Source organism: Canis lupus, chromosome 2 (assembly GCF_003254725.2).
Source record: "Canis lupus dingo isolate Sandy chromosome 2, ASM325472v2, whole genome shotgun sequence".
In the NCBI taxonomy this organism is placed as follows: domain Eukaryota; kingdom Metazoa; phylum Chordata; class Mammalia; order Carnivora; family Canidae; genus Canis; species Canis lupus.
Genome location: NC_064244.1, coordinates 32,363,583 through 32,389,243, shown reverse-complemented (window position 1 = coordinate 32,389,243; position 25,661 = coordinate 32,363,583). Strand labels below are relative to the sequence as shown.

At 61.3% G+C, this 25,661-nt stretch overlaps 2 protein-coding genes across 13 annotated transcripts in view; one reads left to right on the top strand and one right to left on the bottom strand.

Annotated features, from left to right (window-relative positions):
* WDR37 (WD repeat domain 37) overlaps nucleotides 1-16,295 on the top strand; it is an 89,073-nt gene extending 72,778 nt beyond the window's left edge. For 2 of the 11 annotated variants that reach the window (XM_049101374.1, XM_049101383.1), the window contains 2 exons: nucleotides 13,586-13,779; nucleotides 15,404-16,284. In XM_049101374.1, the coding sequence (XP_048957331.1) occupies nucleotides 13,586-13,779; nucleotides 15,404-15,508 (299 nt within the window). In that variant the 3' untranslated portion in view covers nucleotides 15,509-16,284. Of the gene's footprint in view, nucleotides 1-13,585; nucleotides 13,780-15,403 lie in introns of those variants that run through there. The other 9 variants (XM_049101373.1, XM_025445285.3, XM_049101378.1 and 6 more) reach the window with 8 other exon arrangements.
* ADARB2 (adenosine deaminase RNA specific B2 (inactive)) overlaps nucleotides 2,244-25,661 on the bottom strand; it is a 337,693-nt gene continuing 314,275 nt past the window's right edge. For both annotated transcript variants that reach the window (XM_049101369.1, XM_025445278.3), the window contains 4 exons: nucleotides 21,514-21,682; nucleotides 13,861-14,042; nucleotides 6,922-7,100; nucleotides 2,244-6,430 (listed from right to left, as the gene is read on the bottom strand). In XM_049101369.1, coding sequence (XP_048957326.1) covers nucleotides 6,254-6,430; nucleotides 6,922-7,100; nucleotides 13,861-14,042; nucleotides 21,514-21,682 — 707 coding nt within the window. In that variant the 3' untranslated portion in view covers nucleotides 2,244-6,253. The remainder of the gene's footprint in view (nucleotides 6,431-6,921; nucleotides 7,101-13,860; nucleotides 14,043-21,513; nucleotides 21,683-25,661) is intronic.

Below are 25,661 nucleotides of genomic sequence, written 5' to 3'. Positions count from 1 at the left end.
CAGGCCCCTGCGTGTGGCGGCTGATGTGCGTCTTGCATCCCGAGCCCCAGGAGGCCGGGTCCCGGCGGCCGTGGGTGAGGAGAGACTCAGTGTTTGCTCCTTGCGGCCTTGGCTGTGGCACGGAGGGGCTCTGGGCCCGTCGGGGCGCCTGTGCTCTACGGTCCCCCCCAGCGAGCACCGCTGCTGACGGCCATGGGGTTTGGCCCCCGCGGGCGGCGGCCTGGGGCTCTGAGCAGGGGCTTGACAGCCTCGGGTTGGGGGTGCCCTGGCTGGGACCCGGATCTGTCCTGTGCCCCCACGTCTCACCTCCCAGCTCTAGCTCAGGACTGAGCACGTGGCCGGTCCACAGAGGGCTCAGGACGCACTGGTGCCGTAGGGGGCGGGGGCTACGCTCGCTCCTTCGGTGGCCCTGTGGGTAGCTCCACCCCAGGCCGTCCCGGTCGGATGACAGCCCAGCCACCCGTCTGCCTCTGGGCCAGCAGTGGTGGCCACGTCGCGGGCGCTGCCCATCCTCTGAGCAGCCCATCCGCTTACGCTTGGCCAGGCTGCTCCAGCACCGGGCTGGGGCACGCAGGCCCGTGGGACAGTTGTGGCCCCGTGGGCATGGGGTGGCCGCGGCATCCTTCCCGCCTTGGTCCCCGTGAGGGGCAGATGTTCCCTCGCTCACCTGCTGTCCGGGTGAAGCGGTTGGTGGCCGCGGGGCCGGGCTGCCTTTGCAGGGACTCTGGTGACCCAGGGGCCCTCCGGGTCTTCGTGGGGACGAGAGCGAACACGGGGCGGGGGGGGGGGGGGGGCGGGGGGACTCGGCCGCGGCAGAGGCTGAGCCGTGGTCTCACTGACGCCGGGTTCTGGGGCTCCAACCGCCCCAACCGCCCCGTGGGTGGGAAGCAGCCGCTGCAGAGGGTCCGTGAGGCCCATGGGAGGGCGGGGCGCCCCGTGGGTGTCAGGACCTTGTGCGGGTGTGTGGCCACTGCAGCCACTAGTCCCGCCCTGGAGTTGGAGGGCCTGGGCCTGGATGGCAGGAGCAGGGCTCCTCCCTGAGGCGCGAGTGTGACGCTCTGGGGTCCACTGTCCTTGGGGCCACGTTCGTGTGTCCCCAGGTCATGCGGGCTCCATCCCCGAGGGCCCGCCCCGCCCGTGCTGGCGTCGATCCTGGGGAGGACCTTCCACCCGTGGCAACATGAGCCTCAGCAGGGCCCAGGCCCCATGCCCTGAGCGTGCCCGCAGCCCACGTTGGCTCTGACGCCCCACCCTGGCCCGAGGCCTGGGCCAGAGGGTCCCGGAGCCTGTGTGAGCGCCGCACAAATCAGAGCTGATGGCCGCAGTCTGGGGAGTGTGACCCGGGGACACCCACGGAGGTGTCGCTCGGCTGCACGTGTCTGGGGTAGTGCCACGATAGCAGGGCTCTGGTGGCAAGGGACATTTATAGGCTCGGCCCACCTGGAGGCTGGAGCACGGTGACATTACTGAGTGACGGGGTGAGCGGGGTGAGCTATGGTCCTCCAGGGAGCAGTGACTCTGTGTCTGTCCTGCAGCTGCAAAGTCTGAGGGTGTGAGGGTGTGGGGGAGGGGGGGAGGGAGGGAGTTGGAGGCAGAAGGGGAGGGGAGGGAAGGGAAGAGGGGTGGGAGAGACTGAGGAAGGAGGGGGAGAGGGGAGGGACAGCCGGTGGGGGGGAGGGAGGGAGGAGTAGGGATAGAGGAGGTTGGGAGGGGAGGGGGAGAGTAGGGGAGCGGCATAGCCAGCAGGAGGGGGGGAAGGAGAGGGAAGAAGAGGAGGAGGAGGAAGGGGGAGGAGGATGGAGGTGGAGAAGGGGAGGAGGGGAGGAGGGGGAGGGAGGGGAGCAGGGAGCAGAGAGGGGCAGGGAGGGCTGGAGGGGGAGGGGGAGGGTGTCCATGTGTCCCCTGAGCCGACCCCGCCGCTGTCCTATAAACCCTGAGGTTTGGGACGTGTGGCGTCAGGAGGCAGGTCCCCGGGCTGCGTGCTTCCCGAGGGGAGGAACCGAGGTGGTGCGGGGCCTGGAAGCGGTGCGCCCCGGGGGCAGAGGCCCCGCACCCGTGTCCACACCTGCCATGTCCACACCTGGCTCCCACTTGGGTCCTTCCCAGGGCGACGTGCTGGCAGGTGCCCTAACCCCCGCACCCTGGAAGAGTCTCCGGCACAAGTGGGCGGCCGGGCCCTGTGCCCCCCGGCCCCCCGGGCCCCCAGGCCCTGCTCCAACAAACAGGCCCGGCAGCCAGGGAAGCGCGGCTGGACTCCATGTTTTTATTCATTTAACAGAAACATCCACTTATCAGGTGTCACCGGAGTGCGGTTTACAGAACTTAGAGGCAAAGTAACATGTAAATTAATACCTTAAGGTTTGGGATTTTTTGTTTTTGTTTTTGTTTTTTTTTTACAAATATTATAAATGTACATCCAATATTGCCATTCATTCATGCTTTTTATGTACATACCTTTGCTTAAGAATTACTATTTATTAAGTTCATTTGCTTAAAAAATGCCAAAAATTAGCCGAAAACTAACTGGGCACTGCTGGGAAAGTGTGTCTTTTGTGTGTCTCCTGTCGATGGTAGGCACCCGCGCCGGCACGAAGGAGGCCGTACGATGCGCCTCGTCGCACCTTTCCCCTTGGCGGGCATTTCGTCCCTGCACATTTGATTCCACCACGAGCGGCTGGGAAATCGCGTGTCCCTTTCTCTGGGGCTGACGCCGGTGGCAGCTCCCTGCGGGGCGGCTCTTGTTGGTTCTGACTTCCTGGGGACCCGGCCACCACCGTCCCTTGGGTGGAGCCCATGACCAGCGGACACGTCCCAGGAGTCCACAGAAGGACCCCGGCAAATCCCCCAGGACTGAACACACGGGCACTCGAGGAGCCCCCACCTGGGCATCCGCGCAGGGCGGCCGGAGACCCGACTGTCCAGGGAATCACAGGTGTCGGTGGGGGACAAACAGGCACTAAACCAGGATGGCGGGGGGCGGGGTGTGTGGGGAGGCCAGAGCCAGCCGTTTGGAGGATGAGGCCCCCCCAGAACGGAGACGTTCCCGGCCCCGGCCTCCTCGTCAGTGACTGCGTGTTTTGTATCTGTGTCTGCTGCGTCACCCTCCACCCCAGTCCCTTACGTGACTCTGAATGTGTGGGAGGGCTCCCCTGGCGGGATCCCCACGCCTCCTTGCAGCCCCTTGGGCAGGACCCCTTGCAGGGGCCGCGTGTCCGGCTCTGACCTCACTCGGCACCCCATTCCGGATCCCGGATCCCGCTCCCCGGTGGCTGCCCTGCATCTGCGAAGGGGGAAGAAGGGCAGCGGGGACCCCAGGGGAGGGCGGCCTCCCCACTGAGTGTAGGGCTCCGAGCTCCGGTTTCCCTCCTGCAGGGCCCTGCGGACCGGACCGGGCGGGTGGGGCAGCAATGCTGACGCCGCGTCAGCCCGGACTCTCCGTGGAGGCGAGTGGTCATGAGGACAAGGGCTCGTCCCGACTTCCCTTTCTTTTATCTTTATGAGAAACAGACATTTACTGTGTTTTGGGATGATTTCTTCCGAATGGCTTCTTAAAAAAATGGTTGTCGAACTCTCTCTAAATTAAAAATGTCTAAATTTCAAACGTCTTTTTAAATTTTATTATTTTTTTTTAAAACAAGATACTATAGACACATCTTGAAATTTATAATCTAAAAATAGCATTTCATCAAAATACTCTGGCTAGTCTATTCTGGGCATCAACGTACCATGTGTTCTCGGTGTATGGCTCTCCAGACGCAGTAAACACTATACCAAAATAAGCCCCCCCAAAAAACCAAAACCAAACCCCCCCAAAACAGCCATTTAACTTTATTGATAAGAACAGCTTCCTGCAAAAAGGAAATTATATGAGAAATTATGTGTGAGAAACTCAACTTGACGTTTCTGAGGTACAAGACTCACGAAGTCAGCAGTGACGTGGGGGTATGTACAGACGAGGGACCCATGGGGACAGACGGGCGGTCACTGGCCCACGAACCCGTCCCTTGGCAGACGCCCCCAGACCCTCCCCGCCCCCCAGCCCCCGCGTGCTGGGACCGCACAGGCGCCTGCCCCATGGAGAGGCCTGTGGACGCGGACCGTGGGCTGGACGGTGCTGGGAACACAGCCCGCGCTTTGGGGGCAGGTTGCCGGCGTGGACGGCGTGGATGTGAGCAGGGCCGGGGCTCGGGGTGCAGCATGGCCGGAGGCAGCAGAGGACCCCGAGCCCCAGGGCCGCAGGGGAGCCCGAGGGTGGCGGGCACGTCCTCAGCATGGAAGGCGCTCAGGCCGGTGCCCGGCTGCGCAGCACATGGAGGCTCTCGGGCCCCTGTCCCGCCGGCCCGGCAGAGCCCCGTGCCCCGGCCCCGGCCCCGGCCCCGCGTGCGCCCAGAGCGGGCCGCCCTCCCCGGTGCGCGTCCAGCCCTGTCCCGCTCGGCCTGGCCTCTCGGGCGGCTTCCTGCTGCCGTGGAAACGCCGCACACCAGCACTGTGGTGGGGGCCTCAGGGTGCCCGGTAGTTGGGGGGGCAGGTGCTGCCCAGGTCTCCGGGGCAGGTGGTCGGGGGGCACCCGCAGTGCTGTGTGGGGACGGGCCCACTCGCCTGTCCCGGGCGGTGGCTCCTCTGCTGTGTCCTCGCCGCAGGAGGGGCGTTCTTTGGCGCCAGGGCCCAGAACGGGGCGTTGACAGGCTGGGCGTCGGTGCCCTCGGGGCAGCTCCCGGCGGGGGGCGAATCACACCGTGGTCACCGTGGGTTCCGTGGGTTCCGGGCTCTATGCCCCAGGCCTCGTCCTGCTGACGTGTCAGAAGCCCACGCCCACCGGCCGTTTGATGGCGGTTTTCGTAGCGCGTTGAGATCGCACCCCATTTCCTTAAGGGGTGCCGACGACAGGAAACCCCTTGCAAAAACCTTTTCGTATCTTCCAAAACCGTCCCTTGAGGGAGTCGTGCACTCTGTGTCCGTTTTCTGACCCAGAAGAAGGTGGGGTGACCCGTCCCGGGTGACGTCCCGGGAGGACTCTGCACGCTAGCCCGCTGCTCCCTGTCCCCTAACGTCTCAAACTCATTGTGTTTCTTTGCTGCTGCGTTGTCGTACCTGCAGCCTGTCCTCTGCCGTGTCTGGCCGCCGCTGCGCTCCCCTCCGGCCGGATGCTCGCCGGGACCCCGGGACCCCAGGACCCTGGAGCCGGGCCTTCGGGCGTCCTCAAGGTCACGGGGCCTGCTCGGGTTGGAGAAACCGCAGGCCTGGGGACGAGCGTGGTGGGTGTGAGACGCGCGTCCTTGTGGTCAGAGCGGAGCCCTGCCGGGGCCGAGGGACGGACCCCACATGGCCCCACGCCATCGCCCGCTCTCAGCAGGACACCATCCCACCCCTCGTGTTTCAGCCGCTGCTCTGCGTGCTTTGTTTCCGTCATGCGGGACGGTGACCGGGGGACGAAGGCGGGGAGAGCTGGTGGCCCTGCAGCCCCGGGGCGGAGGTTGTTGCTGAGGCTCTGTCGAGCTTGCTCACCGTCTAATGGGATTTCAGGGAAAGTCGGAGCGTGGTCTGGCCGGGGCCCCCGTTAGCTCGTCACCTGCAGGCCCCGGGTGCAGCCGGCGGCCGAGGGCACCTGCGGGCCGCATCCTGGGAGCCCACCCCTGGGACCCAGGCCGGGGCGCACGCGCTCTGCGACTCCGGGTCCGCGTCTCCCGTCCTGCTTCTCGGCTTCCTCAGTGCTTGCGTGTCTCCCATCCGCTTGGGAAGGAGGTGGAGTAAAAACTTAAGTGGGTGATGAGGGTGGTCGAGCGTCCTGTTGGCTTCTTTGGGGAGGAGCCCATGGCTTTTCTCTTCATTGTGGCTTATCCTGAAGTATCGCGTCGGCTTGTGCTCGTGAGAACCGGGCGCGGTGCTGCGGGCGCGTGGCGGGCGGGGGGCGTGGGGTGGGACGAGGCTCCGCTGGGCACGGCCGCACCCAAGACCCTTCGGCCTGGACGGAAACTTTCCGTTGGACGCAGTGGGAAGAGCCGTGCGGCGGTGCCCTTGCCTCCGGGCTGGGGTGCCTGGGCTCTGACCACGAGGGAGCAGCCCCCTGGGGAGCCCCAGGCTCCGAGCGGGAGTCCGGGAGCCCATGGGGCGCCGCCCGCGCGTGCTTCTGGAACGCCAAAGGGAAATGAGTGCGAAGAGCCAGGGAGCCCCGCCGCTGGCCGCGCTGGCGCCCGCTCGCCCTGCCCTGCCCTGCCCTGTCCGGGCGCTCGCTCCGCCCGGGAGCTCATCCGGCTCAGAGCGTCAGGAGGAACTGGTCCTGCTCGGGCGGCTTTCTCACCCAGGTGCCCAGCCCCGCCTTCTGGAACGCCTGGAACAGCTGCTGCTTCACGGACTGGTAGGTGCCCGCGCCCCGCTTGGCCTCACAGTACATGGACGGCGTGTCTCCCGGGCTCGGGATCCGCGTGCTCAGCTGTGGGCGGGACAAGACAACAGGTGAGCCGGGCCGACACGGCTCCTGGCCGCCCGCCCTCCCCCTCCCCAGACACGGACGGGGCCGCGGCGGAGGCCCGAGTGCTTGGGGCTTGCCCAAAGCTGCTGCTTCCATCAGGTGTCCTCGGGGCGCCACCCGGCCCGACCTGGCGGCCACCCCACGGGTGCACGGCAGACCGTCGCATCCTCCGCCCTGCGTCTGTCCAGTGCAGGTTACTTGCCAGTCTTTGTCTGACCTGGACGGACTCAGACTCCAGGGCCGCTCCAGGGGCCTCCTGGGGACGTCCCTACACTGCCCTGATGCCGCAGCTAGTGCCTGCTCTGCAGCCCTGGAGGCCGCGCTTGCCGGCCGGGCCCACGTGGAGCGGCACCCCCGAGTCTGCAGGGCGTCGGTGGGGAGGAAAGAGCGGAGCCCGCGCTGGGCCACGCCGGCGGGACCAGCCCAGCCTCCTGCGGGCTCCCGGGCCCTACCTTTCCGTAGAGCCTGGCCCACCGCGCCGAGAACACGTGCTTGCAGAGCCGCGACGAGCCCCCGCAGCTCCTCTTGCCCGTGGTGCCGTCGATGACCTCCACGTCTGCGTTGCCCATCACCCAGTTCACGCTGAAGTGCGGCGACTTCCCCGGCTGGCGCGCCTCCGCGTGGCTCACTCCTGGCAACACAGCGCGGGAGCCGGGCTCAGCGGGTCGGCTGGGCGAGCCCCCAGGAACGGCGCAGGCTGCTCCTGGGAGACAAGGCCCCGAGGCCCGGCAGCGGCGAGAGCCCAGCAGTCCAGGCCGCCCCGGCCTCTGCGCTGCGCACCTGCTGCCCCTGCCCGGCGCCCCCCGAGGGTGACCCGGGGAAGGCACGTGGGCGCCAGGAGGGGGAACAGCCCCATGCACCCCCCTGCACCCCTCCCCAGGCCGCCTCCCCGACCTGAGTGCCCCTTGTCCTGGCCTGGAGGGCCCAGGGGCTTCCCCGGGCCTGTGTCTAGGGAGGGTGGGCGCCGGTTTCACAGACGGTGCTCATGCTGCCACTGGACTGTGGGTCACAGTGCAGTGGGGACGCCTGGTGTCGGGAAGCGTCTGAGTGCGAGGGACTGGGCAGGTGTGAGGCGGTGACCCCATGTCTGGGGGCCCCGCACCCCAGGCCCTCCCGGGGCAGCTGGCCCGTCAGCTCTGGGTGCTGCCAAGCTACAGATACAAGTCCACCCCCCACCATCTGAGGCCCCCCCCCACCACCCGGGTTCCCCCCACCATCCAGGGCTCCCCCTGTCTGAGGCCCCCCCACCATCCAGGGCTCCCCCATCCAAGGCTCCCCTACCATCCGAGGCCCCTCCCACCATCCCCTAATTTGAGGCTCCCCCCATCATCTGGGGCCCCCCTCTGCGTGCCCGCCCCCGGCGGCTACAGCGCCTGTGCCCCGAGTGGGAGGCCCTAAGGGCTCGTCTAACTGCTAACCGACACCCTAGTTTGAGAAAACCCTTGTGCGCCTCTGTTTAAAAAGCGAGGCCATGGAGCGTTTCTTTAGGTCGCTGGTGGGCCGGGCGTATTTAAGATTTAATTCCCTTTCTCCGAATTCTATCTACACACGACATTCAGAAATAGAATTTTTATAGGAAGAGGGCCAAGTCCCTATCTCAGGCAGCACTGGCTTCCATCTTGTGAGACGGATTCAACATCGAGTCCTGCAGTGACAGGCGGGTGTAGACCAGGCCGCTAGTGTGCTCTGCCCCCTGCCAGACCCCGTGTGCGGCCCTCGCACGTAGGCGTGCGCACACGGACATGGCACGGCGCATGTGCTTCTAACGGGAGTGGAGCTTGGACTAACTGGCGCGGACTCACAGATGTGGGGTCGGTCCGCTCGCTCGCATCAGCGCAAACATCGAGACGATTGGCAGTGATTTTACAGCCACTGCCTCGTCCTACGAGAGCACATCTCGGGGTGAGTGTGCAGAGCATAGTAGGGTCTGGAGAGGGTGAGAACTGGGTGTGGTCTTTCTGCCGAGCGACGCCTGTTGCTCGTCCTGCAGGTTCCTAAGGTCCGAGGGACACACATAGGAATAACTGGGCTTTTCCCCGGTGTCCCCTCGTCTGAGCGGCGGTGAGCCGGTGGTTGCCGGGTGTGTGCAGTGCTAGGGAGGGCACTGGGGCACCTGCTTAGATGCTGGGGCACCTGCTGGGCGCTGGACACCTGCTGGCTGCTGGGGCACCTGCTGGGCACTGGGCCACCTGCTCGGGTGCTGGGGCACCTGCGGGGCACCTGCTGGGCACTGAGGCACCTGCTTAGATGCTGGGGCACCTGCTGGGCACTGGGGCACCTGCTCGGGCGCTGGGGCACCTGCTGGGCGCTGGGGCACCTGCTCGGGCACTGGGGCCTCCTGTTGTCATGAGCGCTTCCCCCTGATTTTCAGGGGCTGCCTTCCTGCGGCTGACAGGAGCCGTGGGAGTCTGAATAGTGACCGTGGTCTGTGGTCCTCACAGCTCAAAATGCACGGGCTCCCAGGACAGCTCTGAAGGCTGTGACCTCTCCTCTGTGGCAGGAAAAAGTGTGACTACTTCATGTTGCAACCTGACAGTGACACGGTTCTTGGCACCTGTAAGGGTTGTCATTTCTTCAGGAGACACAGGACGAGGGGACTTCAGCAGAACATGGTCATGGTTTCCTCCTATGACACATGTTTCTCTCCTAAGGCGCCTAAACTGACGTAATAAGCCGAGGGTTGTACTGGATAAAAAAGGGGATTATCTTCATCGGTCTTTATTCTGCTCTATCCATTGGGGGTGGTTTTCCTTGTGCCCAAGTGGCCCAACTAATGTCTCCTGGGGTGTGAGTCTTGAGGCGCGTCAGCTCTGTGTCTGTCCGGAATGTGGTCTTGCCCTCATTTTTACTTTTTAAAGACTTATTTGTTATTTTAGAGAGCGAGCGAGCGAGCGAGCATGCACACGAGTAGGGGAGGAGGGTCAGAGGCGGAGGGAGAAGCAGACGCCCCGCTGAGCAGGGAGCCCGAAGCGGGACTGGATCCCAGGACCTGAGCTGAAGGCAGACGCTCTCCCCCACGGAGCCCCCCCACCCCCCCCCCGGTGTCCCCTCCTTGCCCTCATTTTTACAGGATACTTTCAGTGAGTCTAGGATTTTCGGTTGAGATTGATTTCCTATCAGCATCTTAGAGATACTGTTTTGTTGTTTTTTATCTTCCACGAAGCAGCTGATCCGGCCCCCTGGAGCTGCTCCTGTATGTCCCCGACTGCTTTTATCATCTTCCTTTTGTCTCTTCGTTGGTTTGGTTTGGTAGCAGTTTTGCCGCTGGGAGGAGGACTTGAGGTTCTTCTTGGGCCACGCTGTGCTCCTGGGTCTGTCGCTGATGCTCCACGCGTGTCCTGGGGAGAGACTGGCTGTTGGCTCTCTGCATGTGGCTCCTGCTCCGCGGCTTCTCTCTCCGTCTGGAGCAGGTTAGTCGCACTTCCTCGCCCCGTCTCTGACCTCTTTGTGTTTTCCCGCTGGACGGTTACTTTCATGACTCAGCCTGGTTGGTCCGTGGTGTCCAGCTGTCTCGTCAAACACTGGCCAGCCATTGCTGTGAGGGTGCTTGCGGGTGTGACTGACGTGGAGGAAAGAGATGACTGTCCTCTGTGCAGGGCCTCATGCCATCGGTCGACTCTCCGTGGACTCGGTGGCAGCATGGTCTCCAGCTGGAATTTCCAGACTGCCTGGGGACCACACCTGCCAGCCCCGCACACACGTGAGCAGTTGCTTGAAGCATATCTCTTTTCTATTAGGGGAATGAATATACTCTACTGGTTCTCTTCTCTGGAAAACCCCCACTAACCCACCTGCGTTCTGGAGGTTTCCTTCAGGCCGATGTTCCAATTTACTAATTCTCTCCTCAGTTGTGTTTATTTTTATTCATCTATTATTTTAAAAAAGATTTCATTTATTTAAGACACAGAGAGTGTGAGTGTGCACAGGGGTGGGGAGGGGTAGAGGGAGAGGGAGAAGCAGGTTCCCCACTGAGCAGGGAGCCCCACGTGGGACTTGATCCCAAGACCCTGGAATCATGACCTGAGCCAAAGGCAGATGCTTCACCGACTGAGCCCCCCAGGTGCTCCAGTCCTTATTTTACGATGACTATAATATTGCGTATTAGTTACCACCTGCATAAAAAACGAAGTTTGCTACTATCCCCCACTGGATGGTTTTGCAAGATACTGTTAATGATCATTAACTTTAGGAATTTCTCCTGATTCAAAGAGGCTTTGGCTCTCCACCTCAGGTTCCGCAGCTCAGTGTGACAATACACGGAGATTGGGACTCACAGAAATGTGGGTCTGCCTGGCTTCGGGCCTCCTCCATCCCACCCACTTCCCTCCTGCACAGAGGTGTCCGAAGCGCGGCCCGCAGGTGCCGGGGGCAGGCTTTATGCTGTTGGCGACATCTCCGTGAACCAGCTGCTTGAGAAACATGGAGTCCATGAGGCCCTGACCCACCGGCGACCCACTATTACTCCTTCAGGGAGGTGCTCCCCTTATCACAGCCTGTGATTCCCATCGTGGATTGTAAACCGGGGTCCGAGACAGCCTGCGGCTCTGATGTCCAATCCCCAAGGCCCGTCTCTCCAGTTTTGTCTCCGTGGCCAGGAGCTTGCCACGGGCCGTAGCCTCCTCCCGAGTGTTCTCTTGGGTGCGGACTAAGGATGTTCGACGTTGAACACCAGGGCCATTGGATACGGCCGCTACTAGGAACAAAGACCGTGTGTATCCCACCCGGGCTGCTCTTCTTCCCGATGAAGAAAAAGGAGACTTAGGTTGAGCGCAGAAGCTCACACAAACCACACCCTCAGCCTAGCAGAACAGCTTCGAAGTCACTTTCTACTCCACTTAGTGTTTTTCTAAAAAAATGAGTATTCGGAACAGAGATTTTCCTTAATTATCTTCATCACCATGTCCTCATCGTATCGAATATGCGAGAAAGATGGAGGGCCAGTTCCCTTAGGGTGGCTGCTCTCACGGGGGATGTGACTCGCCGTCTGGACGTCTGACGTCCGGCCTCGGTTCCGCCCACAGGTGCAGACTGGTCTGTGCGGACTGTCTCAGGATATCCGTGGAGGACATTAATATGCATCCTACAACTGTGTCAATAGGGTGTCTTTTTCGGCTCGGCCGCTTCTTATTAACCCAGAGCTGACGGAGCCCCCACGAAGCGGCCGTACTCCTACGGCACGTGGGCTTCATCTCCTCGGGCAGTTTTGCAAACTGACCTTGAGGGAATCTTCAAGCAGATTTCATGTGCTTGTCTGAGTGCGCTTTTCATTACTATCCTCATACAAGATCTCTCCGTCTCTCCCTGTTGCAGAAAGTCCCGATGATTTCCTCCCAAAATTTGCATGATTAGCTTTTAAATATCATCCAGAGCAGAGCAGCTAAGAGCATGCAGGTGAGACACCACAGTTTAGGCTTATTTGCATCTCTGCAGTAACAAAAGCTGTGTTTTAAATCAGCATCTGAGGATGGACTGAAACGTCCAGTCAGGTCGTCCTGGTTGCGGGTAGGGGTGAGCGTCTCCCCAGGGCGGGGGTTCACACGGGAGGCTCAGGCACTTCGCCATCAGGTTGCACCACTTGATGGTTTGGGGTGTTCTGAATTTCTCTAAAGGAGCTTTTTTTTTTTTAAATTCACTGTATTTACGATGATCATTCAAAATTCCTGTTTTAATCTGTGCTTGCATAGTTCCAGTTGAACATATGATTTTAAAATAGCTTTGCAAGGGAACGGATGGCCAGACAGTAACGTCCAGAACCCAAAGGGTGGGTGAGAACCAGCCCCTCCAGGGGCACCTGGGTGGCTCGGTCGGCGAAGGTCATGATCCTGAGGACCCCGGGTTCGAGCCCCACTGGCCTCCCTGCTCAGCGGGGCATCTGCTTCTCTCTCTGCCCCTCTTTCTTGTGCGCTCTCTCTCTCTCTCTCTCTGTCTCTGTGTCAGATAAATAAATAAAATCTTAAAAAAAAAAAAAAAAAGCAAGCCAGCCAGCCCCTTGCGGGAAGGGGAGTAAGGATTTGCAGGTGCATTTCCTTGTGTTCGTGGAGCTTGAGTGAATTCCCCACTAGGAGAGGGAAGTGGAGCCACGGAGCGGTGTACTGCGACCCTCATCGGAGCCGTGAGGATTCTTATATTAACTTAGAGCCCGAAGGACTGAGGTTTGTGGGGCCCCCGAGTTGGGAGCATTTGATTTAGCACCAAACCTAGTCCTCGTTCTAGGACTTTGGGCTCCAGGGTCGGGTTGGCAGTTCGGCTGTGAGAAGTTTGCCATTTTGAGAGAAATAAAGGGGAAAGGGGGCGGGGAATGAAAGAAAGAGGTTGAAACTGAGCCAAAGTGCTGTGATCAGAACACAAACTGAACTCACCAACCGTTTAAAAAAATAAATGTGCCTTTATAGACTTTGAATTGGAGCGCGTTTGCCCCCGTCCTGGGGCGCTGGGCGAGCCGGCCATGGGCACCGCTCCTCCCACCTCTTCCCCAGCAGCCCGGGCCGAGCGGGCGCCCACGGTCCCGGACGCCGCCTCATGTCCCAAGGTGCTCCTGTCCCCGCGCCTGTCCCTGCGCCCCCCCCCCCCCCCCCCGGGCTCCAGGGAGCTGTGGGAGACGGGCAGGAAAGCCTCGGGCCGCCGGCAGCCCCACCGACTCCTGCGGGCACACCCACCGCCCGCTCCTGCTCCACGCGGGGTGGCCCCCTGCCCCCGGGCACGGTCCTCGCCCCCCCACCTCCCCCGCCAGGCTGCGCCCAGGCTCATTCTCAGGAACCAGGAGGGGCTCTCCACGCGCTCTCCCCCTCCCAGCGCGACCCCGGCCCCGCCAACCCGGTGCCCACCCGCGGCGCGGGGCTGAGCAGCTGCCGACGTGGGCTGTCCCCCGGGCGCCGTGGCGGGGGGGCTCCCGCAGCCCCTGGGGCAGCCAGTGGCCTGCACGGCCCCCGGGGAGGCGCCTCCCGCCCAGCGGAGGGAGAGACTACCCTGTCCACGCGCGGTTCCCGGTTACGTGGGGCTGCGGCGCGGTGGCAGCCTCCTGTCCTCTCCCCTGCCTCCGGGCCATGCTGTACCTTCCTCTCTGAAGCCCTGGAGTGGTGTCACTTTGCTCGCTAAGCCTTTTGTTTTTTTTTTAAGGTTTTAATAAATTTGATAGAGAGGGAGGGAGAGAACGAGCCGAGGGAGGAGCAGCCTCCCCGCTGAGCAGGGAGCCCGACACGGTACCCGATCCCAGGACCCTGAGATCACGACCTGAGCCTAAGGCAGACGCCTCACCGACGAGCCCCGGGCGCCCCTGCTCGCTACATCTCAATAGCCATCAGCCAAAATGGGTAAGATCAGCCCGAGTCCGGACCCACGGGTGCGGCCGATGGGCCCTTATTCCCGCATCTATGGGGACAGCGTGCTCTTACCGCTGAGGAGGGGCCGATTGTGCCGGTAGGAGGTGGGCAGCTGGCCGATGTCCTCGGTCCGGTGGCTCATGACCCGGGACAGGTGGCCCGTGTGGTGCAGACTCCCCACGATGATGCTGTGCAGGTACACGGGCTCGATGAAGTGGCACAGCAGCGCGCCCTGCAGGCCCAGCACATTCCACCTGCAAGGACAGGGTCAGTGTGGTGCTCACCAGGCGGGTGGCAGTGCCCAGGGCCTCCCTCCACACCCCCCAAAGCCCCGGAAGCCCCGGGCCTGGCCTGCCTCCGCTGGGCTTGGCCGTGTTGTGGGGACAGGCAGGCCCAAGGGAGGAGCGCCCTTGGCCACACCTGGCCCCAGGGAGGGGCTGCAGGCTTGGGTGGCTCAGGGCGCTGAGCCCCTAACCCCATGGGCGCCGCGACGGGGCTCTGCGTTTCCATGATCGGGGCTTCCTTTCCTGGAAAACAAGTTGTTAGATGGCGTGGAAACTATATATTCTCTCAGGGACTGGAGTTAGATTAAAAAAAAAAAAAATACCATGTCCCCAAAGCGAATCTGAATTTTTCTTCATGTGAGCCGGGAAGTATCAGAAACGGAGTTTGTTTATTTCCGTTTAGGGGAAAAGACGTTCTCCCCCTTTTGTCCTCAGCAGCCAGGATGACCTGTTGTGTCATTAAATGACATTAATAAATGACCCTGCTCTGCTCTGAGGAAGATTTTGATTTTAGAAGCTCAGATCAGACACGAAGGACGGGGCTGTTCTCGGGAATAAATACAGCCCCGGGCAAGTGTGGTTGCTTCTGCCAGCCCTGATGAGGATTTTTTTTTTCTTTTTTTTCCCCTAAACTTGGGTGGTACAAGGTTACGGGCATCGGTCTGAGGTAACATTTCGTGGTTTCCACTGTAAATAACGTGTTAAAACCCAACCTCCATCAGCAGCGAACATTATGCAGCTAATTTCTTACATCATTGTTCTTTTCATTAATTAACATTTCTCCGCTGTTAGAGCAATTATTGTGGCGCCTCCGTGCCGTACATTTCTTTTCATGATTAATAAGGAGTCATTATATTCCCCTTTTCCTGAAGCAGTCAATTAACACGGAATCCTTTCCATTAATTACCGAACGTTTAAAGCCAGCATGCCCTACCTGGAGAGCAATCTGCTCCGGGAACCTGTGACACCAATTGCTTTAAAAAGTTCTCTTTAAATTTTATTCCGAAAACACAAGCAATTTAGCTGGCGATATTAATTTGCCTCAGAAGCATCGTGGCGAATGAGAGACATGTTTTAATCTCATGCAAGAAAAGGCAGCCATCTGGCGGGCGAGGATCGAGAGAGCGAGTCTCCTGCTCTCCCCGCAAACGCAGGTCATTAAAGTAATGTGTTCATCTACATAAAACTCAAATGGAATATAAAAGGTAATATTTATATACAAACAGTTTAGTCCTACAATTTAAACAGTCATTGGTTTTATGAAACATTTACTTTAGTCTATCAGATTTGCATAACTTCGCTTAAAAAAATAATTGTGGTCATTTCCGTAGGTCCCATCACCTCTTTCAGAAAGGGCCGAACCCGCCGTCCTTCGGAGACTCACATGGTTTCTACCAAAGAGAACATCAAAAAGTTTCGGAGGCGTGGACTCCTGAAGGCAACCAGAGCACGTGTCCCCAGCCGCGGGGGCCTTCCCTTGGCGACGTGGCTGCTGCCGGACTCCGCCGTCGCGGGCGTGTGAGCTGGCCTGTGCACTCCTGCCGACGAAGCGCAGAATCCGGGAGGGGGTTTGGGGCATGTGAGCTTTCCGTGGAAGGAGCACCGCGCTGTTTTGAGTGGTCATTGAGGGATGGGGCCAGGATTTCCAGGAGTACCAGGGAGTGACGGAAAAAAATCCAATAAAGTCACTTGGTCGGATGCTACTTTGGATGCCTCCTCCTTGGGTCAGAAGAGCGCAAGAAAGCAGGAGCAAGGGTAGCAGTTAGTGCGATGGTTTCCAGCATCCGCTGTCAAGTGCACACGTTATTCCCGACCCACGTGGAGGCTTTCCTGTGTTGGCACCAAGTGATGAGCACAGGAACTCTTGCGGACGAAGTCACAGACGCCATCTGCCCGCAGGTAGGGTGCTACGTCACCGCCGGCCGCCAGGGGTTCTGGGCTGCGTCTGTTCTTATGTCTGACCATTAGTGAACCTTTAACATTTCTTACGAGTTGAAAGCAAGGAAATGGACATCCCCCCCCACCCCATAACGAAGCACTCGCCCGAAATCGGCCAAGTCTTGAACAACAAGGTTGGCGTTCCCGGGAGAGCGCGATAGGCTGTTCGGGTGTTGGCTGTGAACAAAAGTTCTGGAACATAACTGAGTGGTTCTGATTCGGCGGGATTGTCTGAAAACAAATGACTTCTCTATGTGGCTTCCTCTTAATAACCTTCATAATAAAGAGAAAATCAACCCTCTCCTTGTCTGGCTCTAGGAGTTTGAACGCATTCAGCTCACACGATCGATAAAACCAAATGTCTTCTGAATATGAACTGGGGAACCGTCGGCGTTGAGGACTGAATGAGAATGCCTCTCCTTTTTGTTCAAACAGCTGATACTCCTGCGATGTTGACAGAGAAAGAAAGAGATCCCGTGTCTGGTTTTCAATATAGATAATCCCTCAATAAATAGATTTCTGTCCGTTTGTCAATCACGGAAATACCAAAAGATGTGTGGAGGAGAGATCTTGGGGGGAAAAAAACTGCCTTTCTGTGGAATCCCCTCGCTCAGTTTGAATCTTGGCCTCCAAGGACCGGGGGAAGCGGTGGCAGGGGTGAGCCCAACCTCTGTGGTCACCACGCGGTGCACCTGCACACGGGATGGAGGGGGGCAGCCATTAGTGGTGCACGTTTGGGACAGTTGGGGTTCTTGCCACCTTGCTGCGGTCCCGCGGGGTGATGTCTCCTACGTATGGTGAAGCCCGTGGTTCAGTCTTCAGTACCATCAACATAGGTACTTGGCAAAAAACAGACACCCAGGTCAATGGGACAGGATAGAGAGCCCAGGAGTGGACTCACACACATATGGCCACTCAGTTCACGACAAAGCATCCAAGAACACGCAACGGGGAGGAGATGGCCTTTTCAGTAGATGGTGCTGGGAGAGCTGGGCAGCCACACGCGGAAGAATGAAACTGGACCGCTGTCGCCCACTGGGCGCAAACCCAAACTCTTGCAGTGGATTAAAGACTCGACGCCAGGTCTTACATTTGTGATGTCTGGGATGGCTCTTGGGGGCGTCATCCTACATGAGAGACAAATACCCTAGGATGTCACTTCTCAGGGAAGCACGGAAAAGCCGAACCCCCAGAAACCGAGTAGAGCGGCGGTCAGCGGAGGCGGCAGGGCGTGGGGAGACGCCAGTCACAGCGCGAGGACTTGCAGCTGTGACAGGAGGCGTTTGGGGACTGTATGTAATAGTGCCGTACGATGCCCCTGAGAAGGGCTCAGGGTGGGTCCGGAAGGTTCTCACTGCAGGAGGGAAACAGAACCTCCGGGACCTGATGGCGGTGTTCGCTGAACCACGGGGGGGGGGGGGGGGGGGGGAGGGCGAGGGGTTTGCGTCGCCATGTGACCGTCCCATCGAGCCGTGCTACGCCGTGAACCGCATGCCTCAGCATGGGCCGCGTCCCCCGAAGCGGGGGTGGGCATATGGACTAACCCTCCCCTTTTCTTCTTCGGGGGGAAACCTGCCCGTGATCCGGAAGTAGAGCCCTGCCCACCTGGGAGAAATGGCCCGACGGTGCTCCAGCCGGAAGCCTGACAGGAGGTGCAGGAGGCGTGACACACCCAGTGTCGACCCTGAGAGTGTTCTGGGGGCGCCGGGTGCCCTCGGCTCTGAGTCATGGGGTTGGGGCGCAGCCGGGGGTCCCACCTATCCAGCTTGTTTCCCACGCTGCTGATGGGGGTCCCCGTGCTGGACAGAATACTAATCCCCGCGGGTCCAGCCACCCAGAGAGGGGATTTACTCTCCTACCGGCCTGTGGGTTGATACCCCCGACCCTGGCCCCACAGCCTCCGCCCCACAGCCTCCCGTTCCCAAATCTCCAACCTTCTTCTCCTGCCTTTTGACCAAGGTGGGTGATGATGACGCCATGACATTAGACACATTTCTGTGCGAGCGACCCGTCGCCTGTCCGGTCTGCGGGTTGGGCCTTTCGAAACGAGCGCAGGGCCAGACCCGCGAGCCAGCTGCTCAGCCCCGTCGCCGCGACGGGTTCATCCATGGACACGCCCTCGGTCCAACGGCTGATGCTCGGACAAGCAGCTCCCAGAGAAGTGTCTGCTGTTGCGAAGCACACGCCACACGGTGAGATGAAAGGCCTGGTGTCCTCCGCGCGCCCGTCGGTAGGACTGGGCAGTCGACCCGGTTGGCCTGGGGAAGGAGTGCGGCCCTCGGAGGCAGGAGCCGGGCGGCCTGCCATCGCCGTGGAAGCCACGCGCGCGCCCGTCCTGGCAGCGGGCGCTCCGTGGAGGGAGGCCTCGGTGAGCCTGAGCTCCCCGCTGGCGGTCAGCACCTGCCGGCCAGGGGGTGGCCCGCCCCGGGGAGCTTCGTTGGATGCCGAGCGAGCCCTGCGCACGGGAAGGTTTGCAGCCGACATGTGGCTTGTTGAGGCCAGTGTGTTTCGGGGCGGTCGTTACAGACAGTGGACAGCGGTCCCAGCGTCCCCTGCATGCTTGGACGCGACCCCCAGGCCGTCTGTGTACGTCACAGCGAGTGGAGTCCCCCGGATGTTGGCACTGACTGCACAAGTTGGGGTCAGGATGACGTCGTGCCGCTCTGGTCATCTTCAGCTGAAAGAAATGACTTCTGCTTAGCGCCGTGTCTCTGCTCTGTTCCCGAGGCCTACGTGGCACGTGCTCCCTTGATGTGGCGCCTCTGGCTGCACCTGCCCAGCACTGACCACGCGCGTCCTCGCCGTGACCGGGTGGTTCTGATTGTGCGTCTCCACTGCGGGTGCCCCAGAGTCACGTCCTGGGTGGGGGCCGGCGTCTCTGGGTACATGGGGCTTCGCCCGCCCTGGGCTCTGGCTCTGCGCCCCCCGTAGAGGTTCCTGGAGGACACATGTCGCCTTGTGTTCCTTCTGTGAAGATGGAAGCCCTGCGGCAAAGCTCCAGGCCCGTGTGGGCCTGGACTGCACGCGAGGCTGTTTCCCCCAGGTCCCCAGGCTGCCTCTCCTTCCCCTCAGCCCCGTCGTCGGGACCCTGCCACGTCCCCAACACCGTGCCGTCCGCGAGATGTCTGTGGCCTCCCTGGCCACCTCGCCGACCCCTGCGCTTTCCTGGGACCTGAGCACCGTCTCCCGTGGGGCCAGCCAGATGCCCAGATGGTTTTGCAGGAACCAAGCTTCCCCGCCCTTTGCGGAGTCCGGGGGTGGACGGCGGGCGGCTCCTCAGGCCTGTGTCTGCTTGAGGTGCAGGAGGCGCCAGATCCGGAGCATCCCTGATGGTGGAGACCTGCCAGTGGGTCCATGGGCGGAGGTTGGGTAGGACTTGGTGTGGGCGCAGCGGGGCGGCAGGGGCGGCGGGGCACACGGACCTTGGTGCAGGACGCAGCGGGACCCTTGACCCAGCTGTGAGCGCCCCGGGGCGGGCGTTCAGGACGGACCGTGTTAAAAGGACCTGTATTTTGGGATTGGAAACTATGGGCAACGCTTCGACTGGATTTCCATGGAGCTGGTGACACGCAAACACAGGGCGGCCTCCGGCGGGCGGGCCCTCCGCTTAGGTCAGGACGGCGTCCCTCTTCACCGCCTGGAATCTGAGTTTGGAAGTCAGACAGCGCCTCGGTCCCTGGAGGACACCTATAATTTTTTACAGTTCATTTTTATGCAGAAAGTTTTAATCTGTTCATTTAAAGACACATCGCGATCAATAATCGAGCTCAGGTACTTAAAATTAGAAACCATATCTAAAGGAACATTAGTTCCAGAAGATTTAGATTTTTATGTGCCGCTCTGGTGTGTGCAGGGTGTGTCCCCTGCAGCCCCAGGGGATGGGTTGGGATGGTGGCAGCAGCCAAGTCAGGACACTGTCCGTGTCTCCGTGGGAAGAGCCCGTACTTTGGGTGTTGTCCGTGCCCTGGTTTGCCGTGTGGGTCCGTGCAGGAGGGAAGGAAACAGGCGAACGCGCCCATCGTCAGAGCGTCTCTTTGGAAGCCTCCGTGCATGGAGTGCAACGTCGCAGGAGCTCGCGGCCTGGAGCCATCGGTGCATGCCCCACGGAAGGTGGCGGCTGTGGCAGGACCCAGGGCAGGTGGCGTCACCCTGACCCAGGCTCAGGGCTGCCACAAGAACTGTCAAGGGCCACACGTGCACGTCACTGTGAAGGGGCCCCCGGCGCCCCGCTCTTAGGAGCAGGAGCCAACGGTACTGGTGCTTGGTGTTCCTGCAGCCCCAGTGTCAGGGGGTGGAGATGGAGACACGGCGGGGGGGGGGGGATGACTGGGGGGGGCAGAGACGGGGAGAGGAGGAGGGGAGACAGAGAGACGGGAGACGACGGGTGGGAGGGTGGAGACAGACAGAAAGGCGGGGGACACAATGGGGGGGACAGAGACGGAGATGGAGATATGGGGGAGACGATGGGGAGGGCAGAGACGGAGACACAGGGACCCGACGGGCGGGGTGGACGGGACTGGGCTCCTGCCCGGCCTGCGTGCCCCCGGTGGCCTCGGCCCAGGGTGGGGACCAGGGGCGGGCGTGCACACACACGCAGGGCCGAGTGATGTCGAGGGGACACCCCACACCCGCAGCCCCAGCGCAGCCGCCTGCAGAGCTGAGCGCGTCCCATGGGCCGCCATCGGGGGCCGGGCCTCCTGCAGGAGAGGTCTGGGAAGGGCGCAGGCTGCCACCCACCCACAGCCACCCTGGGCGGCCATGCCCCGTGACGCTTGTGTGTGTGGGACCCACAGACGCGGCTGGTTGCACCGTGCCCTCGCGCGGGGTCCCCAGGGCCCCGGGGGGTGGCTGAGAGCCCCGTGACCCCAGGTGCCCAGAGGTTTTCCCGGAGGAGGAAGTCGCCCTCCTGCTTCACGGAAGGTGAGAATGCTACAGGGAGCAGGGGGCGCCTGACGCATGGGGGCCAGTCCCTCTGAGGCGGAAACCGGTGCCACAGCTTGTCCCCTGGCCCGGGGCTGCCACAGCCCAGAGGGCGACCGCCCGACTCCCCTGCGCCCCTTGGTGGATCTGAGCCCTCACGGGGCCTGGCCTGCACCTCGCCTGCCCCCGACAGGCTCCGTGGCCTCCCAGGGAGAAGGTCAGCACAGGCCTGGGGGGGGCCCGCGAGGGTCCGTGGGCCACAGTCCCGCCTCTCGGGAGCCCACGTGCCGGGGACCCAGGCCTGGAGGGTGCACGTGGCCTGGCCGGCGAAGGGGGCACGTCTGCCATCTGCCTCCGACGGGCCCGCGGGCTGTCCTGACCTCCCAGGCTTCCAGATGAGGGCCGACGGCGGCAGCGCCTGGACCGGCTGTGCCTCTGCTCAGAGGCACATGGCGCGGGGAGGGTGGCCATGAGCGAGGCCGCCGAGAGGCCCTCCTCCCCTGGGCGCCTTCCCTGTCCCTCCCTCCCTCAGGCCCTGCCAGGCCGCGGCCCCCTGGGAGGAGGCGGGCGAGGGGGCTGTTACCTGGCGATCTTGTCGGTGCAGGACATGGTGACGAGCTGCTCACCCAGCAGGACGCCGTCCCACGTCTGCACCGCGCTGGGGCCCCGCACGGGGACTGTCCCTTCCCCAGACTCGATCTTCGTGCGCAGGTGCCCGCGGAGCTTCCTGACGATGTGCTTGCTGCTGTTCACTAGGAGGGAAGAGGCGGCCGTGAGCAGCTGGGACCTGTTTGTGCAGGGACAGGAGCCCCCGCCCCCCGAGGTGGTGTGGAGGAGGGGCAGGTGTGCAGGGACCTCTGGGGGACCCCGGCGCCTGTGGGTGGCCTGCCGGCCGTGGAAGCACAGGTAAGTGGCCCAGCGGAGGGGACTTGCCTCTGAGCAGAGGCCGCTGCACAGCTGCGCCCAGCGCCACCTCGAGACCCGGCCACGACGGCTCCATACGGGCCCGGCACCGAGCGTCCAGGGCTCTGTGGTCACCCGGCCTCCGGCCTGGCTCCTTGGCTGCGCGCACAGCGGCACGGCCGGCGGCCAGGGAGCATGGCTGCATTCCAAACGCTTTGCGCGTGGACGCTGAGGTCGGAGGTCCGTGGATGCACCCCTCAGCCGTGCTTGGTCCCCGGACCGTGGGGCGGTGGGGGGCTCGGGCCTGAGGCCTGTGGTCTGCAGACCCCGGCTAGATTTCATCCTGGCCCAACTGTTTTCTAGCTCCGTGACCTCGGCAAGGTTACTGGTGACGGCCAGACGCGGCTCTTGCGCCCTGACTTGGGCCGCGGCCGTGCCTGCCCCCTGCGCTGCAGGGATGGGTGAGGTAGGCCGTGCACGGTGCAGCAGGGCATCCGCTACCACCCTGGGGAGCTACGAATCGTTCCCTGGGGGCCCCTCGAGCCTTGGTCCCATACCCTCCCACTCTCCTTCCCAGAGCCCCGTCACAGGCGCACGCACGTGCACACACACTGCCCACCCCACGGTTACTTGGAGAATGAGCATGAGCAAGGCCGAGACAGTCAACTTTTTTTTTTGTATATTTCTTTACTGGAGTTCGATTTGCCCACATAGTGTAACACACAGTGCTCATGCCGTCAAGTGCCCCCTTCCGTGCCCGTCACCTCTTATCATCTCTTAAAGTTCTGCTCGTTACGTCTGGCACATGTTGCATATGGAAACGGCCAACTGCTGTGCGTGCGAATGATACAGAAAACAGCACGTGAGCCCCGTGCTCCCGCGCACGTGGTGATGTGGATGGATGCTGAGGGGACTCTCTTTAAAAGTTTCTATGTAAGTTTTGAAGTCGTGGAAATAGGGTTTCTGCCCTATTTATCCTTACCGAAGGCAGCAAGTAATAACGCGTGGGTTTACAGGTGCACCTCCTTTTACAGATCTCGAAATAACTGCTGGTATATTTTCTCATTGTTTCTGGGAACTTTAGTTCTTGTACTACGTTTCCATAGTGACGGACGTCCATGTCATAGGGAGAAAGACGCTGTACTCCTCGCAGAAAGTGAATTTAAAAGGGCTCAGGTTGCTTTTTGGTCGTCAGCAACCAGGTGCTTGGCGGGATCCAATCTTGACCGGTCCGTGAGTCGTCCACAGAAGGAAGAACCAAGAGGAGAGACTGAGCCCGGGTAGGCATAGCCAAAGATGCGCCACGGTGGTGATGGTGAGAGAGCCAATCCCTGCAGCTTTAGGTGGCACCAGGAATCAGATGATGATGATGATGGCCATGAGGAGACCAGGGTGCCCATAAGGAGAAAGATGATGGTGATGATGGTGAGGATGGTGAGGATGATGGCAGTGATGCTGGTGGTCATGATGGTGGTGGTGGTGATGGTGATGTTCATGTTGATGAAGATGATGGTAGTGATGGTGATGGTGATGATGATGGTCACCAGGAGACCAGAGGGACCATAAGGAGAAAGATGATGGTGCTGGTGGTGATGCTGGTGGTGGTGATGATGATGTCAGTGATGCTGGTGGTCATGATGGTGGTGGTAGTGATGATGGTGATGACGATGCTGGTAGTGATCATCATAGATAACGGTGTTGGAGGTGGTGGTGATGGTGAAGGTTATGGGGATGATGGTGGCAATGATGATAAATTGAAATATAAAGTAGTTCCTATGACTCAAAACCCCTTGACCAAAACTTTGCTTGGACCTGACTACCCTGTGCGTGTGGGGCCTTACTGGCCCCGTCAGCTTCCCGGGTCAGGCAGACTGAGAGCAGAGGACCAGTACGCCTCAGTTTCCAGTTGGTTGCAGCGTCAGGGACTGGGAGTTCTCCACGGGGATTTTCTCAGGGAGCATGGTACTTCCTTCCTCCTCTTTGTAATAATTATGGCGTCCTTGTCACTCTCCGGGTGCTTCAAATACTGTGTCATTTTTCAGACCTGGGAGGTTGCCTGTCACCATGCAAGGCTTCTCTGGGTTCCCACCCACTGCTTCTGCACAAGTAACTTTCCAGCAAGTAGACTTTACAGGCGGTTAATGCCGTGACGGCAGGGAGTCCTGGCCTGAATAGCAGCCGGTGGGCAGGAGTTCACGCAGTTTTCGGGTGGATTGATTTTGCCTGAAGGGCCAGGTGCATGAGGCGCTCCTGAAAACTGTTTATTTTGGGGGGGCGCTACGTCTCAGGCTGCTTTCGGACGAGTGTCATCAGTCCCGGGACAGGGGGCTGCGTTGGGAGCCTTGGGGGTCTCGTGGAGCCTGCTTCCTGTGGCTCTTCCTCGCCTGGCTGGGGGGTGGGGGGAGCTGACGTTGGCACTGGAGGCAGAACAGGCCCCGGTCCAGCCAGGGGCTGCAGGGGACCGAATCTCCCCGAGCTGCAGCGGCCCTGGCGGTGGGGTGCGGCGTGCGTATGAGCCCTCCCAAATCCACAGAACGTTCTCGTCCGCTGTTGGTATTCCAAGTCCGCGGACTCCTTCTTGTGGGCTTGGTCACCCTGAAACCTTTGGAGACGGATGACGAGATGACGTACGGGTGGTCCTGTGCTTTACGGGGTCGTTCAGGTGAGTATTGTATTTCTAGGACAGAACCAGGAGGAGATGGAGACCGACGGCCATGGAGGGCGTCCACTGAGGGAACGCGGCGTGTCTGAGGAGCGGTGCGTGGCGGCCGCCGCGCTGCAGGGAGGAGGAGAGCCGGAAACGGGAGACAAAGGTCTAGGAAGGGCAGACGATGCGTCTAAGTGCCACATTACTTAGTTTCCAAGCCATCTCTGAGTGGTATGTGCGTCCCAGAAGGTACGGCTGCGGCGCCATCTGCGGTGACACTGCAGCAGTGTCTGTAGCCCCCGTCACGTGTGTCTTGGGGGGGCAGCGGCGAGCACAGGGGGGCCCCTGGATGGCCCTGCCCCCGCGCACGGACCTTCTCAGCCACGGCCTGTGACTCAGTAGATGGACCTGAAGACGGGGCTTCCAGGAGGCAGCTGTAGATCTGTGACGGGCTGGCTGTGGCCTGACCGCTCGAACGTCCCTAACGTAGGACCAGTGGGTTGGCTCAGCACATGCTCGTGGGATACGACGTAATCCGCCCTTTCCCGTGGGTTTTGGGGGAAGACGGAGGGGAGGATCTGCGCACGCCGTTAAACCTTGGCTAACGGCAGCGAGAACTGAATTTCCCAGGGTAGTTAGAGATGCCCATGGACGTGGCGTGTGCGTTGGGATGTGGGGGTCGGAGGGAGGGCGGTGCCCCGGGTCTTGTCAGGGCTCCTTGCACGGGGCCCCCTCGGAGTGGTGGGGCCAGCCCCATCTGCCCGGAGCCCCAGGACGCGGCATCATCCCCCGTCTGGTCCCCCGGGGTGAGCGGAGTCACTCCCGTCGCGCAGGCCGGGCCCCGCAGGAGCTGTACACCTGCCCGGGCGGCCCGGCCCTGTGTGCAGGGAGACACACCCGGTCTGTGCGGGGACTGCGCGGGGGTCAGTCCCGTAGCTGGACATGTGTGGATGCTCAGGACGGCTGTGCCAGTTCCCCACTGCACCCAGTGACCGGAATCCTGGGCGGAGCAGGGCAGCGGGCAGCTGCATGTGCGGACGCCCCCGGTGGCCCTGGATGAGCCAGGCTGCACACAAGCCCAGGAGCGCTGGCCTGCCGGCAGGGAGCCCCCCAAGCACCTCACACCCGGGGCTTCGAGTTCAGTCGTACAGACTCCGGGAGGAAGGATTACAGTCAGCGTG